At 45.5% G+C, this 18,697-nt stretch overlaps 1 protein-coding gene across 1 annotated transcript; it reads left to right on the top strand.

The window, feature by feature from the left end:
- Positions 1 to 1,031: 1,031 nt before the first annotated feature.
- Positions 1,032 to 15,635, top strand: LOC121862486 (neurogenic protein mastermind-like). Its single transcript, XM_042360790.1, has 4 exons — positions 1,032 to 1,100; positions 3,416 to 4,289; positions 4,443 to 4,983; positions 15,584 to 15,635. Exons 1-4 carry the CDS (start codon positions 1,032 to 1,034, stop codon positions 15,633 to 15,635), a joined length of 1,536 nt encoding a protein of 511 aa, XP_042216724.1.
- Positions 15,636 to 18,697: the final 3,062 nt, after the last annotated feature.

Genomic DNA, 18,697 nt, shown 5'->3' with positions numbered 1-18,697 from the left:
ACAAGGCAGCGTAAGGTAGATACTGTATGGTAACTCTGGGTAAACTTTGACGACACGGCAACTCTGACCTCACCAAACCCAGGCTATATAATTATACCGGGCAAAATATCAACACTTCCTCACATTCCGAGACAAGACCTCAGCAATGAAAGTCGCGTGGGAGAAGTTGAAGACCGTCAGGTTACATCCTCCACCTTCAACCCCTCCTGAGAAGTTGAACTACCTCGTCCTGAAGAACTTTTTTTACTTCTTCAGGTATAAAGGGGATTAAGAAAGTCATCCGCCAGCCGAATGGTGGCCTTATGGTCACCTTCGGTAACTGGGGGCAAGTCAAACAACTGAAGAATGTTTCTAGCATCAACGACGTGCCGGTCAAGCTGATCGCTAAATTCTGGGACAACGCGGTGAAGGGGGGTCATATTCCACACCGAAATCGAACATCTGGAACTCGACAAACTACAAGAACTCATCGAGGAATGCGCAGTCCAGAGGAAACTGTCAACACCCGACGGGGAAGCCACTGGCGCTTTAGTAAGTTTCCTCAGGACACTTCCCAAAGAGGTTATGCTGGGATGGGACACCAGTTCCAGGAAACCTTACATACCAACGAGGTGCTACCGGGCTCGGGAGGTGTGCGCCACGTGTGGGATAAGCGGGCACCAGCACACACCTCATGTGAAGCAACAAGGATATGTACAGCTTGTGGCGGCTCTCATTCCTCCACCGACCAGGAGTCTCAGGGAGGAGTGTAGGGTAGCCAATTTGCGATACGAGAAAAAACTTCGCGACAAGGAGGCTACCCATAGAGTCAAGAAACAAGAACGAATAAAAAACAAGAGAACAAAGAAATAAACGAAGAAAAGAAGAAACAAGAGGACGAAGAAAGCAAAGAAAAGGAACAAAAAAAAAAGAACAACGAACAATATATTTATGAGGAAAAAGATCAAATATGATAAGTCCCAAAAGAAGTGAAATAAGAAAAGGAAGAAAATATAAAAAAAATAACTAGACTACGGCCTTATTGACCTAAGATGTTGACGACCAATAAACCAAATCAACAACAACACTTCCCCAGTAATAAAAATGCGTTCAGAATGACAGTAAGGGTGACATAAAGGTAACTCTCCCCTCATCGTCAATTTATATATTTCTTTACGTGAAATAACAGGAGATAGAGACAGAGAACTTCATATTTACAAAGTCGTGAGCCAGAAATAATTGACCTACAATGGCGTTGGAATCAGTGCAGGAAGGACGAGTAGGTCAAGGGAGCCATTAGACTGGTTGGCAAAAGGACATTATGGTGTGGTGTGGTGTATTGTGTTGTGTTGTTGTGTGGTGAGTTGTGTGGTGTTGTGTTGTGTGGTGTGGTGTGGTGTGGTGTGGTGTATTATATGGTGTTGTGTTGTGTTGTGTGGTGTGGTGTGGTGTGTGGTGTATTATATGGTGTTGTGTTGTGGTGTGGTGTTGTGGTGTATTGTGTGTGTTGTGTGGTGTGGTGTGTGTTGTGTGTGTATTGTGTGGTGTTGTGTTGTGGTGTATTATATGGTGTTGTGTTGTGTGGTGTGGTGTGGTGTATTATATGGTGTTGTGTTGTGTGGTGTGGTGTGGTGTGGTGTGGTTTATTATATGGTGTTGTGTTGTGTGGTGTGGTGTTGTGGTGTATTGTGTGTGTTGTGTGTGGTGTGGTGTGGTGTGGTGTTGTGTTGTGGTGTATTGTGTGGTGTTGTGTGGTGTGGTGGTGGTGTTGTGGTGTATTGTGTGGTGTGGTGTTGTGTTCTGTTGTGGTGTGGTGTTGTGTTGTGTTTTGTGGTGTTGTGTGGTGTGGTGTTGTGATGTGGGTGTATTGTGTGGTGTTGTGTGGTGTGGTGGTGGTGTTGTGGTGTATTGTGTGCTGTGTGCTGTGTTGTGTATACCGTGTATACCTTTTACGTACCGTGTATACCTTTTATGTACCGTGTATACCTTTTATGTACCGTGTATACCTTTTATGTACCGTGTATACCTTTTATGTACCGTGTATACCTTCTACACGGACTAACAACTGGTGACAGACACAGAGTAACCGTAAAACATACACTCGTTTCTTCGGTCTCAATATTTACTCAGTGGCAACTCTTCACCGACCTTTATGGCGGTGTGGCAACTCAGGCTGAGAACATATGGCTCACCATTTAATATTTAGTATGTACAGTCGAGGGGGGGAATTCACGCCCACTATTTATAACCCTGACAATTCACCGCCAAGTATTTATGGTGTGACAATTCATGCTTTTATTTATGACTCGACTATCTCGTAATAATTATTTATGACTTGGCAACTCGTGGTGGGGGAGGGGGGGGGAGGGGAGGTTGGGGTGTTGTTCGTCTTGAGTGACTTATTTTATTTCTCCACCCCCCCCTCCCCACTCCTCCCCCCTCCTCCCCCCTCCTCCCAAAGTCAGATGATTGTGTTATGAAAAGAGACAGGTGTGTGTGTGTGTGTGTGTGTGTGTGTGTGTACGTTGATTGTGAGTAATACATTCTTGATCTTTTAGTATTTATTCATTATCAATTAGAAAATCAATAGTTTTATATAAATTTTGGCATTTATATTAAGTGTAACGAATGTATATGTATATGTATCCAGGTTATGTATATATTATATGTATACTCATGTGTTACTTGACGTGTGTATGTAAGCGCGATTGGAACAAAACATTCATAAAGAAGGTTAGCGAGTTGAACACAATTAGAATGACCGAATTAAGAGTAGTATTACCCGGCCCACCACACGTAGCGTTTACCTGATAACACCTGGGCTTATTATAAGACTCATCCGGTGTTTAGAGGGACAGGTGTTTGGCTGGTCCAGGTTAGGTTAGGCCAGGTTCTCAGGTAACACGTGAGTGAGGTGTGAGAGTCTTCTTGCACGGTTCTTGGTCCATATGTACGAGTTCTCACCTATGTGTTGGCGTCGTAAAATAAGCAACACAAACTATATTCTCTTGGTCACGTGTGTTGTGTGTTGTCAGAGATGTGTGTGTTGTGTAGAGAGCAACATTACTATTGTGTTGGGTAATACGTGGGCCCAGCACTGAGGTGTACAGGAGAGTTGTGAGTCACTGCATATATCACTGTGTCATTAACGTGTTCCACTGGCGTGTTCTTGGTGAAATATTACCGACCTGTCTTACGTGACTGCATTTGCTATGTGTTGCAAGGTGACCCACACACTGGTCTATGTTTTTGTGTTAATAGTGCTGGGTTGCTTGTGTGTTGCAGAAGTATAATATGTTTTGTTGCAATATATTTTTCAGGGCTGTACTTATTTTCTACTCTCTTTTGTTGCAGGAGAATTATAATGTGTTTTTGTGCTGCAATGTAATAAACTATCCAAGACTGTGTTACTAATGTTGCACTGTTTGTTTTGCAGGGGAAGCATGGGGTGCAGATGACAGGGTCTGGGGTGAAGGCAGATGGAGGGGAGGAGTACCGACGGGCGGTGACGGCACCTGGGGGTCGTGCCCGCTACTACCTCCGCCCGGACTACCCTCACCACGACCCTCATCCCCCAAGACATGATTACCCACCCCGGGACTACCTGCCGGAGAAGTTGGACGACCTCTACCCCCGCCACAAGGAGGACTTCTACAGCCACCGCCCCAAGGAGCGTGATGACTTGGGGGGCGGGGGCTACGGTCCCCCAACCCCGGATGAACCCTTCACCCGCACCCCGTCTGGTCGCGCCCCGAGGCTCCCCCAGGACCGTTTCCCCCGGATGCCAGACTACCCGCCGCCGCCGCCCACGCCCGAGGCGCGCGGCGGAGGTGCAGGGCTGTACGGCGTGGCCGGCGGGGAGCGGGTGTCGCGCCTGCTGGAGCTGTACGGGACCCTAGACGGGCGGGGCGGGGGTGGAGGGGCGGCCGGGGTGGGCGGCGGAGGCGGCGGTGGTGCGGGCGGCGGGGCGGCGTCGTCCGTGCCCGTGCCTGCGGGGTCACGTTCTCACCACGACATCTACGGCTCCCTGGACGGCCGTACCTCCAGGCTCTCTGACATCTTCCCGACCAGCGAGGCCGCCAGACTACGACAAACCGCTGATTTCCGACAAGCGGACGAGACGCGGTCGTTGTCGGGTCGGGAGGGCGTGCTGGCCGATCTCTGCCGCCGTCGGGAATTGCCACCCGCGCCCCCAGAGTACCGACTGCACGAGTACCGACCCAGACACGACTTCCGCGGACCGCCCAAGACGCAGCCGCAGCCGCCGCACGACCAAGACGTGATCGAGAATCCCATGTACGATGTGGAGCGTCGGGGCGCCTCGGGCCCTCCCCGCACCCCTGGCCCTCGCCCTGCCTCCGCCGCCCCCACCACGCCCACGCCGACCACCCACCACCAGCACCACCCACACCACCCTACGCACCCCACCCACGCCCATACCCCAGCTCATGCCCATACCCCAGCCCATGCCCACACCCCCGCCCATGCCCATACCCCCGCCCACCAACCTCAGCACCAGCACCACCACCAAGCCCTGCAGCAGCAGATGCAGCAACAGCAAATGCAACAACAGCAGATGCAGCAACAGCAGATGCAGCAACAGCAGATGCAGCAACAGCAACAACAACAGCTACAACAACAACAATTACAACAACAACAGCTGCAACAACAACAATTGCAACAACAGCAGCAACTGCAACAACAACAGCAGCAGCTACAACAACAACAGCAGCAACAACAACAACAAATGCACGTAGCTCAATCCCACCCCGTCCCCACCTCTCATCTTCAAGCGCACACAGGACCCACCCACGCCGGCCCTGGCCACGTGGTCCCTGGCCATGCGGGACCTGGCCATCCGGGACCTGGTCATGCGGGACCTGGCCACTCCGGACCTGGCCACTCCGGACCTGGCCACAGTGGCCCTGGCCGGCCTGTGGTCCAGGGGGAGAGACAAGAAGCCCGGTATACGGCGGCCATCGCCCAGCAGGAGGACGTGCTAAGGTCAGTACCTGAGTCTTACCTGTTCTAATTAACATTACCTGTCTACGTCATTACCTGTCTACATCATTACCTGTCTACATCATCACCTGTACATCATCACCTGTCTACATAATTAACCATCTACGTGAGAAACTGCGACTCCTACCTGCTCAAATGATTGTCTTTGTGAATGGAGGTAAGTAAACATGTACCTCTCTCTCTCTCTCTCAAAGCTGGGCTAAGGGGGTCTTATTATCTTTACCTCAAGACCACTGTTTTCTGGTAAGTCTTAATACTGTATTCTGGGGTCTTAATACTGTATCCTGGGGGTCTTATAAAGTTACAGTATTTGTATTGGGAAATGAAACTTAATGCAGTTATATATTTTTTTAGGCTATGTTGCCAGGGGTTAGGTTACCAAGTTAGGATAAGTTTGGTTAGGTTAGGTTAAAAGACTGTAATTTGGTTTGATAAGGGCAAGCTTAATTGGTTTTGATTCGGTTAGGTTTGGTTAGGTTAGGTTAGGTTAGGTTAGGTTAGGTTAGGTTATAGACTAGACAAGCTAATTTTTAGGTTAAGTTAGGGTGTTAGGTTAGGTTAGGTTAAGTTAAGTTATAGACTCAACAAGTTAAGGTGTTAAGTTAGGTTAAGTTAAGTTAAGTTATAGACTCAACAAGTTAGGGTGTTAAGTTAGGTTGGGTTATAGACTCAACAAGTTAGGGTGTTAAGTTAGGTTAGGTTAAGTTAAGTTAAGTTATAGACTCGATAAGTTAGGGTGTTAGGTTAGGTTATAGACTAGACAAGCTAAGTGTTAGGTTAAGTTAGGTTAGGGTAGGTTAAATGAAGCTATAGACTCAACAAGTCAGGGTGTTAGGTTAGGGTAAGATCTTTTATGTGAGTGTTATAAACAGTGAGGGTAGAGAGACGTGTTGCATTCACCTGCAGCAGTTGACGGTGTGGTGAGTCAGTGGTGTTGCATGTTGAGCCGGTATGCAGCCCCTGGCGGAGTGTCCCACGGCGGGGGTTATTGATAGCTGGGGCTTAGTAGCTGAGGGCGTGCCTTCCGTAGGTGAGGGAGGCCAGGGTGAGGGAGCCAGAGGGGGGGTGAGGGAGTGTCAGGGGATGAGGGAGTGCCAGGGGTGAGGGAGTGTCAGGGGGGTGAGCGAGTGTCAGGGGGTGAGGGAGGTCAGGGGTGAGGGAGTGTCAGGGGGTGAGGGAGGTCAGGGGGTGAGGAGGCCAGAGGGGTGAGGGAGTGTCAGGGGGTGAGGGAGTGCCAGAGGGGTGAGGAGGTCAGGGGGTGAGGGAGAGAGAGGAGAAGGGAGGAAGGTAGGAGTGAAGGAAAGCAAGTGAGGGAGTGGGGAGGAGAAGAGGCAAGAGGAGAGAGGACGAGGGGAGAGTGCGAAAGAGGGAGGGAGGAAAGGAAGGAAGGAAGGAATGAAGGTAGGCGTGAGAGATGGCGAGGAGGAAGAGAGGAGGTGAGCGGAACGAAGGGGAAGGAAAGAGAGAGAGAGAGAGTGAAAGTGGTAGAGGAGGACGGAGGGAGAGGGATGGTTGAGAGAGAGAGAGAGAGAGAGAGAGCGAGAGAGGGGGCAGGCAGGCACAGAGAGAGGCTAAGTGAGGCGGATTGAATGGAATGAAAGGAGTGAAAGAAAAGAAGGAAGGAAGGAAGGCACAAAGAGAGAGAGAGTAGAGAGCGAGAGAGAGAGAGAGAGAGAGAGAGAGAGAGAGAGAGAGAGAGAAGTAAAGCTATCATGAGAGGGAGGGAGAGGGTTCGCTGGGGTCAATGTCCTCTCACGCCGCTGTACTGCTGGTGTTCCCTGCCGCTTCTGTTGCTGTGTTGCTATTGTTGTTGTTCTTACTCTTCTTGTTGTTGTTCTTACTCTTGTTGTTTTTGTTCTTACTTTTGTTGTTTTTGTTCTTTTGTTGTTTTTGTTCTTACTCTTGTTGTTTTTGTTCTTACTTTTGTTGTTTTTGTTCTTTTGTTGTTTTTGTTCTTACTTTTGTTGTTTTTGTTCTTACTTTTGTTGTTTTTGTTCTTACTTTTGTTGTTTTTGTTCTTACTCTTTTTGTTTTTGTTCTTACTTTTGTTGTTTTTGTTCTTACTTTTGTTGTTTTTGTTCTTACTTTTGTTGGTTTTTGTTCTTACTTTTGTTGTTTTTGTTCTTACTTTTGTTTTTGTTGTTACTTTTGTTGTTTTTGTTGTTACTTTTGTTGTTTTTGTTCTTACTTTTGTTGTTTTTGTTCTTACTTTTGTTGTTTTTGTTCTTACTTTTGTTGTTTTTTTCTTACTTTTGTTGTTTTTGTTCTTACTTTTGTTGTTTTTGTTCTTACTTTTGTTTTTGTTGTTACTTTTGTTGTTTTTGTTGTTACTTTTGTTGTTTTTGTTCTTACTTTTGCTGTTTTGTTCTTACTTTTGTTGTTTTTGTTCTTACTTTTGTTGTTTTTGTTCTTAGTTTTGTTGTTTTTGTTCTTACTTTTGTTGTTTTTGTTCTTACTTTTGTTGTTTTTGTTCTTACTTTTGTTGTTTTTGTTCTTACTTTTGTTGTTTTTGTTCTTACTTTTGTTGTTTTTGTTCTTACTTTTGTTGGTTTTTGTTCTTACTTTTGTTGTTTTTGTTCTTACTTTTGTTGTTTATGTTCTTACTTTTGTTCTTTTTGTTCTTACTTTTGTTGGTTTTGTTCTTACCTTTGTTGTTTTTGTTGTTTTTGTTCTTACTTTTGTTGTTGTTGTTCTTACTTTTGTTGTTTTTGTTCTTTTGTTGGTTTTTGTTCTTACTTTTGTTGGTTTTGTTCTTACTTTTGTTGTTTTTGTTCTTTTGTTGTTTTTGGTCTTACCTTTGTTGTTTTTGTTCTTTTGTTGTTTTTGTTGTTACTTTTGTTGTTTTTGTTCTTACCTTTGTTGTTTTTGTTGTTTTTGTTCTTACTTTTGTTGTTGTTGTTCTTACTTTTGTTGTTTTTGTTCTTTTGTTGGTTTTTGTTCTTACTTTTGTTGGTTTTGTTCTTACTTTTGTTGTTTCTGTTCTTTTGTTGTTTTTGGTCTTACCTTTGTTGTTTTTGTTCTTTTGTTGTTTTTGTTGTTACTTTTGTTGGTTTTGTTCTTACTATTGTTGTTTTTGTTCTTGTTGTTTTTGTTGTCCTTGTCGGGGCCGGTCGTGGCTTATTTTGTCTGTGTATCTTTACATGTTTCTTTGTGTCGTGTTTGTTTTGCGTCTCTCTCTCTCTCTCTCTTTCTCTCTCTCTCTCTCTCTCTCTCTCTCTCTCTCTCTCTCTCTCTCTCTCTCTCTCTCTCTCTCTCTCTCTCTCTCTCTCTCTCTCTCTCTCTCTCTCTCTCTCTCTCTCCCTCTCTCTCTCTTCCTCTTTTCCCTCTGCCCCTTCATCTTTTCCTACCGTTCCTCTTTCCCTCTTCTCTCTCCCTTTTCTCCTTCCCTCTCTTTCCCTCCTACCTCTCTTTCTCTCTCTTTCCCTTCTCCCTCTTTTACCCCTCCCTCTTCACACTCCCTCCCACACACACACACACACCCTCCTCCACTACACAACCCGGGTATATAATATAAACAACCCGAATATAACCCGGAAATACAAAGCTGTCCATGATCCCGGATACATAAGGTTTCTTCTATGTATGGTCGAGTCTGGACAATTTAGACGCCATTATCACCTCTATTCTCTCTTAGACGAGGGACAATAATGACACCTTGAAGAAGAGACCTTTTGAGAATCCATCATTGTGTCGTAACTCCGGTGGGTCGTTTAGATACGTCTCGGTGGGTCGTTTAGATACGTCTCAGTGGGTCGTTTAGATACGTCTCAGTGGGTCGTTTAGATACGTCTCCACCTCTCAAGTTACGAGGGAAATTTTTTGGACTTACTATTTATTTAATTTTTTATCATTATTATTATTTTTTATTATTTTTTATTTTTATAGAATCGTAATTTTTTTTAATACTATAGTTTTTTTAATATATCACAAGGTATATATTATAGGTGGGTATATGATAATAATTAATAGAATGGTAAGTTATATTTATTGTATTTTTTTTTTTTATAATGTGTGATGACTTCAATATTAATTTTATTACTGCTCTATGGCTGAAGCTAATGGGTCGTTTTGATGTCTCGAATTGTTTGACGTCATGGAGTTATGGTGACATCATGGGGGTTGGTGGCTGTGAGTCACTCTGGTACAGTATAACTTGAGTGAAGTCCCCCCGCTATCTCTCTCTCTCTCTCTCTCTCATATTAGTGGTAGGAGCCAATGTCTTCATATGAAATTAGAAATAATAATAATAATGATGATAAATAATAATAATAATAATAATGATGATAAATAATAATAATAATAATGATAAATAATAATAATAATAATAATGATAATAAATAATAATAATAATAACGATGATAAATAATAATAATAATAATAATGATAAATAATATTAATAATAATGATGATAAATAATAATACAATAATGATGATAAATGATAATAATAATAATAATGATAAATAATAATAATAATGATGATAAATAATAATAATAATAATGATGATAAATAATAATAATAATAATAATGATGATAAATAATAATAATAATAATGATGATAAATAATAATAATAATAATAATGATGATAAATAATAATAATAATAATGATGATAAATAATAATAATAATAATAATGATGATAAATAATATTAATAATAATGATAAATAATAATAATAATAATGATGATAAATAATAATAATAATAATGATGATGATAAATAATATTAATAATAATGATGATAATAAATAATAATAATAATAATAATAATAATAATAATGATAAATAATAATAATAATAATAATCATTCTAATAATAATAAAAGTAATATTGGACAGAAATAACACGACCTGGCAACCTCGTACTGTGTGGCAAGGGAGAAGTGTTGGTGGAGTCGATACTGATTCTCTCTCTCTCTCTCTCTCTCTCTCTCTCTCTCTCTCTCTCTCTCTCTCTCCATATGAGACCTATAAATACACACCATGAGACACACACACACACACACACACACACACACACACACACTCCAAGAAACAGACAGACAGACAGACAGACTCTCTCTCTCTCTCTCTCTCTCTCTCATCAATTTTCGTTCTTCACCCCTGCTTCTCTTTTACCGCTCCCTCCTTCCTTCTTTCTTCCCCTCCCTCGCTCCCTCTCCCTTCCCTGCTTCCATGTTCCTCATTCCCTCCCTCCTTCTTCCCTTCTCTCTCTCTCTCTCTCTCTCGCTCTCTATTTCTCCCTCCCTCCCTCCCTCCCTCTCCTCCTCCTCCCTCCCTCTACAGCCTGTGATGCGAAGGAACACCCAGTTTGCAGGTCCTGTAGCGAGCAGCTGCTCTCCCCTCACTTCCCCTCTCCACCCCTCCCTCTCCCTTGCCTCTTTCAACCCAACCCCTCACCTTCTCTCCATTCCACCCCCTCTCTCACCTCGCCTCTCCATCCCAACCCTCCCTCCTCCCTCGCCTCTCGGCTCACCCCTTCACCTTCCATCCCATTCTCCCTCCCTCCCTCCCTCACCTACCATCTCTTTCCTTACCACCCCTCAGCTCCTCTCTCTCACCTATCTACCTATCGCCCTTCCTCCTCCCCCTTCCTCTTTCCCCCTTCCTCTTCCCCCTCACTCTCTCCCTCCCTCTCCATCCTTTCCTTCCCTCCCTCCCTGCCACCTGAGCCTTTGACACCCTTAGCTCCACATACCAGGTAATTTCGCTGCTGGAAGCCTGAGGGCAGCTCACAGATACGCGGCACGTCTGGTTGTAGCACTAATGCAACTCTTGAAACTTTCTTACCAAGGAGAGAGAGTGCTCCCTCCCTCCCTCCCCCTGCTCCCCTCCCTCCCTCCCTCCCTCCCTGTCTCCCCTCCCTCCTCCCTGTCTCCTCCCTCCCTCCTCCCTTTCTCCCTCCCTCCCTCCCTCCCTCCCTGTCTCCCTCCCTCCCTCCCTCCCTCCCTCCCCTGTCTCCCTTCCCTCCCTCCCTCTCTCTCTCTCCCTTCCCAAGTCTTCCATTCTTCTTTTTGCTGTTTTCTCTTGTGCTATGGAATATTTTTACTGGACATTTCTACTGATTGATTTGCCTCTCAGGTACACCATTTGCACCACAAGAATTGGAATGAGCTAAAAGTCTTCAATGTTTTGTTTTTTTCGTTCGAGTGTTGTGGTTAAGGCAAGGGATGGAATATTTCACTGTGGATGGTTTGCCTGGTTGGTGGTTTCTCTTCGGTATAATATGGAGGTGCGTCAACTACAACAAGCTAAAATTCTTCAATATTCTTCTATCTCTCTTTTTCTTTTTGTATTCCTGGGACGCTGTGTTTGAGCAAGGAATGGAATATTTATTTTGGGGTAATTTTTCCAATCAAGTATATTCACCGAGATACAATAACAACAGCAGCAGCCACCGCCACACGCCGACCAATCTTGTTGCTTCCGGGAAGTCTATGGTACAACAAATGGAATGAAATGGTATATTTGTTTTAACTTTTTTGCTTCGGTGGAAAATTCTTACAGCCAAGTGTGCTTTCTGGAACACAATAGCGACACACACGAGGAAGTTGTTTCCTCTAGCTATAAGAAAGAAGAGTGTAGCAATGAGTTCTCAAGTTTGTGCCCAGTCATGGTTCACGTGAGGGCTGTGGATATGTAAAAGAAGCAATAATGTGTTAGCCTTCAACCCTCCATACTGCTGGGGAAGTTATTGCAACAAGAGGTTTGCAACAATAAGATACAATAAGGCTGCAACAGTAAGTCTCCAGTCAACTGTGTACCCTGCAACACTAAAGGATCGCGAGGGGCCACAAGAATAAGTTTTGGCTTTTGATAAATTCCCAACCTCTTATGTCATTTGAATGAACGAACCTCTGAAACAGCTAAGACATTTTCCACGCTCCCTTGACTCTTGAAGTGGGCGAGGAAGAGGAAACAGCTTCCATCACGTAGAGACAGTTTCTCCTGGAGGTATCTGTGCCAAAGACAACCTGTGGCATAATAAGACATGTTTCTTTAAGTCCCCAGCCCACTTCATCCTCTTGGAACAAACGAAAGACGTCGACTTGGCCTCCCTTATAAAAAAAAAAAAAAAAAAAGAAACCTGGACTCCGGCAATAAGATTTCCGAAGCCACGACCACCAAAGTTATTTTGACCGGGACCCCAAGTAACTCAGCTTTAGGCAGCTTCCTGGAAAGACCTCGAGACAACACAATTTCCTACCTCCTATGACTTCTGAGACGGGGGAAAAATCACAAACTGGGGGAAAATACCGCCAACACTACTGACGAAATAACTCCGTGTCAAATACCTGACTTATCCTCTTGGGGGCGGTAAATTTATTGACCCGTTTTATAGCCCCCTCCTCTTCCCCCCATGCCCTCCTCCCTCACCCTACCCTCCTGAACACGCACACACACACACACACCCAGAGAGACTATAGTTGTAAGGCCAGACCTGTGAGAATTAGAACGGTGAAATGCTGCCTTCTTTCTTTCTCCTTCCTTTCTTTCTTTCTCCTTCTTTTACAGTTTCGTAATTTATTTCCTTTTTGTACTATTTCGTATCTCTCTCTCTCTCTCTCTCTCACACACACACACAAGCCAATATCATCGACACCTCAGTTGGGCCACTACTTAATCCCGACCACCAAAAGATAAACTTCAGTTTGCTCGAGACACAAGAGAGATAACCAGTTGGGCGGTAGAACAAACACTTGCCAACACTCTGTCAGGACCACTTCTTCTGCTTTCCCCAAGGTCCGGGGTCAGCTGGTCCACACTGCACGGGTCCTCAGGATGGTTCCTGAGAGGGGTGGTGGGTGGGTGGGTGGGTGGGTGGGGTGGGTGGGGGAGACTTCCAACTAGACCCTGTGACTTATATATAGGTGAGGTGGTCAGGTTGGTGTGGCAGCTGGTTATGTGACTTACAGATGGTTTAGGGACTTGAAAAGTTTGTTTCTTGGGGTTCACAGCTGGTTCAAGGAAATCTCTATTTTTGTCTATTGTTCTCCCAGCTGGTTGAGAGGGAAGTGTACATACGTGTGGGTTTTGAGGCCTCACAGATGGTCTTTGATATATTCCAGCTGGTGTAGAGGCTTTTAAGGACCCAACAGCTGGCCTCCAGATGGTAGCGGCGTCACCCTCGAGAAGCTAAAATCTCTCTCTCTCTCTCTCTCTCTCTCTCTCTCTCTCGGGAAGATGGCATGCGATGGAGGTGTTTGTTTTAATCCTGTTTTATAGTGTTTTGTTTATGGGTAGGACCGGGGTGTTTGTTTGGTGGTCGGTGGTTCTTGGTGTTTGTTTGTTTCTTTATGTGTGTTTAGTGAGTGGATGTTTTATTAGGGATGTTTTGTGTGATGTTTTATTTGTAGTAACTTAAGCACAGCACACACACACACACACACACACACACACACGGGACCTTGGGAGAAAAACGTGGTCTATTTAATTCATCTCGGGTGAGCTGGACCGTTTATGGCTTTACCGATAATTGTGTTCTGGTCCAAACTGGCAACCCCTTTCCACGGGAGGGGGAGCAGAGGGGTAGAGGGAGGAAAGGAGAGGGGAGGAGAGAGAGGGGTGAGAGGGAGGGGGTGAGAGGGGGTGAGAGGTGGGGGTGAGAGGAGAGGGGTGAGAGGGAGGGGTGAGGGAGGAGGAGAGGGGGGTGAGAGGGAGGGGGTGAGAGGGAGGAGAGATATGATGGAAGGAAGGAAGATGGGGGGAGAGCGGGAGGGAAGGAAGGGTAGAATGGGAGGGAGGGAGAAAGAGTGTGGGAGGGAACGGAGGGAAGGAGGGGAGAGAGTGAGGGGTAACTGAGGGAGGAAGGGAGAGAGTGACAGAGGAGGGAGGAAGGGAGAGAATGACAGGGGAGGGAGGGAGAGAGTGGGAGGGAGCGGAGGGAGGGGTAAGAAACATTTCTCACATGTTAGAGAGAGACAACATTTCTCATATGCGACTGAGGAAGAATCTCTCACTAAGAGAAATACTGGGTAGGAATTCCTGACTATATACACTACAGTTAACATCTCACCTGTTAACACTTTATGCCTCAGTTAACACTTTATGCCTCGCTTAACACTTTATTCCTCACTTAACACTTTATGCCCCAGTCAACACTTTATGCCTCACTTAACACTTTATTCCTCACTTAACACTTTATGCCCCAGTCAACACTTTATGCCTCACTTAACACTTTATGCCTTACTTAAAACTTTATGCCTCACTTAACACTTTATTCCTCACTTAACTCTTTATGCCTCACTTAATACTTTGTCTCACTTAACAGTTTATGCCTCACTTAACACTTTATGCCCCAGTTAACACTTTATGCCTCACTTAACACTTTATGCCTCACTTAACACTTTATGCCTCACTTAACACTTTATGCCCCAGTCAACACTTTTTGCCCCATTCATCACTTTATGCCCCATTCATCACTTTATGCACCATTCAACACTTTATACCCCATTCAACACTTTATGCCCCATTCAACACTTTGTCCCATTCAACACTTTATGCCCTATTATCACTTTATGCCCCATTATCACTTTATGCCCAAGTCAACACTATACCCATTCAACACTTTATGTCCCATTCAACACTTTATGCCCCAGTCAACACTTTATGCCCCAGTCAACACTTTATGCCCCAGTCAACACTTTATGCCCCAGTCAACACTTTATGCCCCGGTAACAGCAAGATTCTCTACTCGACTTTTCTTCACCAAAACTTTTTAAGAGTTAGTTTGAACCTCTCGGGCTAAGGGGGGGGTATCCTTGTTTACACCCTCCATAAAGATGTTTGCGGTGTTTGTTTTTAGACGGGTGTTTGTTTGTTTGTTTTGTTTATGTGGGGTCTTTGCTGTATTTATTTTTCCACTGTTCATTAGTTGTTTGTGATGTTTGTTTACATAGTTCATTTTGGTGGTGTGTTTTTTCCCCGTTCATAAGTTGTTTGCCTTCCAAGCTTTATAGAGTTGTTTGTAGTCTTTGTTTATACATATTTTAAAAGGTACAGAGATGGGGGTTAGTGGATTGTTTGCATAAAATTGTCTGTAATGTTTGTTGTTTTGTGGTTGAGCATTTTTTTCTTATCCATTTTGTCGTTGTTTGTGATATTGTTTGGTACCGTTGATTAGGAAATGTTCGTGTAGTTTGCAAAGTTAATTACGTTGTTTATAACTCTCTCTCACACCACTATTTACGGTCAGTCTTTGCTTCATTAATAATAAAATGGGCCAGTATTGAAAATCGTTCGTTTCTGAATTCAATGACTGAGTTGAGCAGTGACTTAACCTCCTGTAATCTGGCAGTGTTCTTGTAAGCGAAGCGCGGGGTCCTACACTAGTTCATAACCCGGAAGTTACTGTAGTCTTTTATGGGGTTATTCACCTGTGCATAACCCTGATTTTGCTGTAAGCTTTTTATTTAGGTGAATCGCTTGGTACGTAACCTGGAATTTTAAACCATGGAATCCTTGGTGGTTATGTATTACTCGACAGTTCATAACCCGGAGTTTTAGTTACAGAAGGCTTTTATTGGTGGGTGTAATTCCTCATTTCATAACCCGGAATTTAGCTTTTAAATCTTTTTTATTGTCAGATATCCACGCTTAAAGGAGAGTCACCGGTACACAAGCCGGAATTTAGCCTAACATTCACTCCTGGTTTACGTTAGTTCCGGTTTGTTGGACGGTCGTTAAACCCGGGAGATGCTCGATGTTGTGGTTTGGGTAATATTAATTCCGGTTTATGTAGAAGATGTTATTAAATCCCACCTGCTCTCAACTGCACTGCCATTCTCTCCATCCCTCCCTCACTCCCTCACCCTCCTCACCCCCTCACCCTCCTCACTCCCTCACCCCCCTCACTCCCTCACCCCCCCTCACCCCTCACCTCCTCACTCCCTCACCCCCCCTCACTCCCCTCACTCCCTCCTCCCCTCACCCCCCCTCACTCCCTCACCCCTCACTCCCTCCCACCCCCCTCCACCCCTCCCTCCTCACCCCTCACCCCTCCTCTCCTCACCCCTCCTCCCCTCACCCCCCCTCACTCCCCTCCCACCCCCCCTCCCCCTCACCCTCCCTCACTCCCCTCACCCCCCACCTCCCTCACCCCCCCTCCCACCCCCCCCCTCCCCACCCTCCCTCCTCCCCTCACCCTCCCACTCCCTCCCTCACCCTCCTCCTCCCTCACCCCCCTCCTCCCCTCCCACCCCCCCCCTCACCCCCCCTCTTGTGACGTGTAGATGATAATGAGGAAAGTTGGGACGTTTTATCTCGCCTCACCTCACTGGAGACACCCCTCCTCACCCAAGTCTCTTATGGTGAGAGAGAGAGAGAGAGAGAGAGAGAGGGAGAGAGAGAGATACTCTGGTTTACAATATTATAATTATTCATTATTCGTCTCTCTCTCTCTCTCTCTCTCTCTCTTTTTAAGTCATGTTAGTGGTCGTTCACTTTTTACAAGCAAGTTCCATTACTGCAGAGAGGAATATGTATCAGGGCTCACGTCATTCCCGGACCGGCGAAGGTATTAGCCTGGCGAGGGGTTTAGCCTGGCGAAGGGATTAGGGCGAAGGGTTTAGCCTGGCAGCCTGGCGAGGGTTTAGCCTGGCGAAGGGATTAGCCTGGCGAAGGGTTTAGCCTGGCGAAGGGTTTAGCCTGGCGAAGGGTTTAGCCTGGCGAAGGGTTTACCCTGGCGAAGGGTTTACCTGGCGAAGGGTTTAGGGTTTAGCCTGGCGAAGGGTTTACCCTGGCGAAGGGCCTGGCGTTTACCTGGCTAAGGGAAGGTTTCCTGGCGAAGGGTTTAGCCTTAGGTTTAGCCTGGCGAAAGGTTTAGCCTCATGTATGTATATAAATTCATTATTATTTTTTCTTATGTTTTATTGATTTTTTAATGTGTGTGTGTGTGTGTGTGTGTGTGTGTGTGTGTGTGTGTGTGTCCCTCGCTAGACAGGTACAGGAGAGAGAGGCTTCACGACTTCTCACTCTCTTGGTCACTCTCTCTCCTCCTCTCTCCCCTTCCCTCTCCCACATTCTTCTTCTTTCCCTCTTCCATCCCCCCACTTCCCTCTCCCTTCTCTCTCTTCCCTTGTCGTTTATTCTACATACCTTGCTGGGTCAAAGGTCAAGGTTACAACAGCGGTGTGTCCTTCCTCTCCTCCTTCCTCTCCTCCCTCCACCTCTCCCCCATCACCCTCCCATCTCTCTTTAACCCCTACATCTACCCTCCCCTCCCTCCCCTCCCCTTCTCACTGACGAATTGCTTGTTGAGTGACGACTGATGCAACTCCTCCCTCCTCCTCCTCCTCCTCCTCCTCCTCCTCCTCCCTCCTCCTCCTCCTCCTCCTCCTCTCCTCCCTCCTCCTCCTCCTCCTCCTCCTCCTCCTCCTCCTCCTCCTCCTCTCCTCCTCCTCCTCCTCTCCCGCCTCCTCTACCTCCTCCTCTTCCTCCGTGATGCTCTTCTGACCACAAGTATCATCGTGGGCGGGGGACACACTGTCATCGTAAACTTAGTAGTATTGGGAATTTTCGTCAACAAGTTTCTGATTCTCTTGTTGTTCAGTGAACCAGCTGGGAAAAATAGGTTCTGATCCCTTGTTATTGCCGTCCACCGATGATATTTTTGTGTGTGAGTGTGTCGTCTATAAGCTCCAGACTCATGTAGGATTCAATGTTTTTTTTTTATGGCGTCTATAGTGTCCCTTTGTTTTCAGGTTACAACCCATTTGTGGCGTCTATAGTTTAGTTTATTACGTCTATAGCGACTCTTTAGCGTGTTTAATTACTTAATGACATTTTTAAAACCAGACTTTCATGAGGGATCTAATCCTTTGTAGTCGTCTATAATGATGGTCTTTTGTTTGATGTATGGAGGACGACGACCACAGAGAAGATAAAAACAATCAATGTCTAGTTTCTTTATTGCTGACGATTCTCGGGGCATTTCCTTCCACCAAAAGCGACTAAGCTTCATAAAGTGATATTAAAATAATACAAATAATCTATAAATACAGCAACATGAAATATTTTATTAATTTTCAGTAGAAGCTGTAAAAGTCACGCGAGAGATTATTCAAGAGTCTTTTGTTTATGGGATCCAACACTTCCTGACGTTTATAATAGTTGTGGTGTTTATAGTTCTGCATTGTTTACCGTTCTTGTGTCTTGTGAGATTCGTGTCTTTATATAGAACTTCAGAAGTGTACCAGTGCCTCAGCGAGCGGTCAACATCGCCTGATGTCGTTCCCTGTTAACCCAAGTGGCTGTTTATTGAACGCCAGACGAACGTTCACTCAGCTTTCTTGTCTCAGTGACGTTCTCGTGATGGTCAGTATCGAGTGTGTTTGGGTCTTATCTCTATCAACAGCGAATGTCTGACTGTCAACCCCCACAAGCGACTCCCTGACTGTCAGCCCCCACAAGCGACTCCCTGACTGTCAGCCCCCACAAGCGACTCCCTGACTGTCAGCTCCAACAAGCGACTGTAACCCAGACCTTCGTGACCAAAATAATGACTTACCTGTTGTAATCTGACTCCCCTCCTCCTTCCACCCTTCCACCCCTCCCCTTCCACCCCTCCCCTTCCACCCCTCCCCTTCCCCTCCCCCCTTCCTCCTTCCTTCCCCTCCACCCTATTTTTTTTTAAGTATTATTGTTGGTTGCTTTACCTGGGCATATTAACGGGGGGGGGCTAATTAATCACAGGTGTTATT

Source organism: Homarus americanus, unplaced genomic scaffold (genome assembly GCF_018991925.1).
Source record: "Homarus americanus isolate GMGI-L3 unplaced genomic scaffold, GMGI_Hamer_2.0 scaffold31037, whole genome shotgun sequence".
Classification (NCBI taxonomy): Eukaryota; Metazoa; Arthropoda; class Malacostraca; order Decapoda; family Nephropidae; genus Homarus; species Homarus americanus.
Note: the sequence above shows the minus strand (reverse complement) of the source record. Positions and strands in the feature narration are given on the sequence as shown.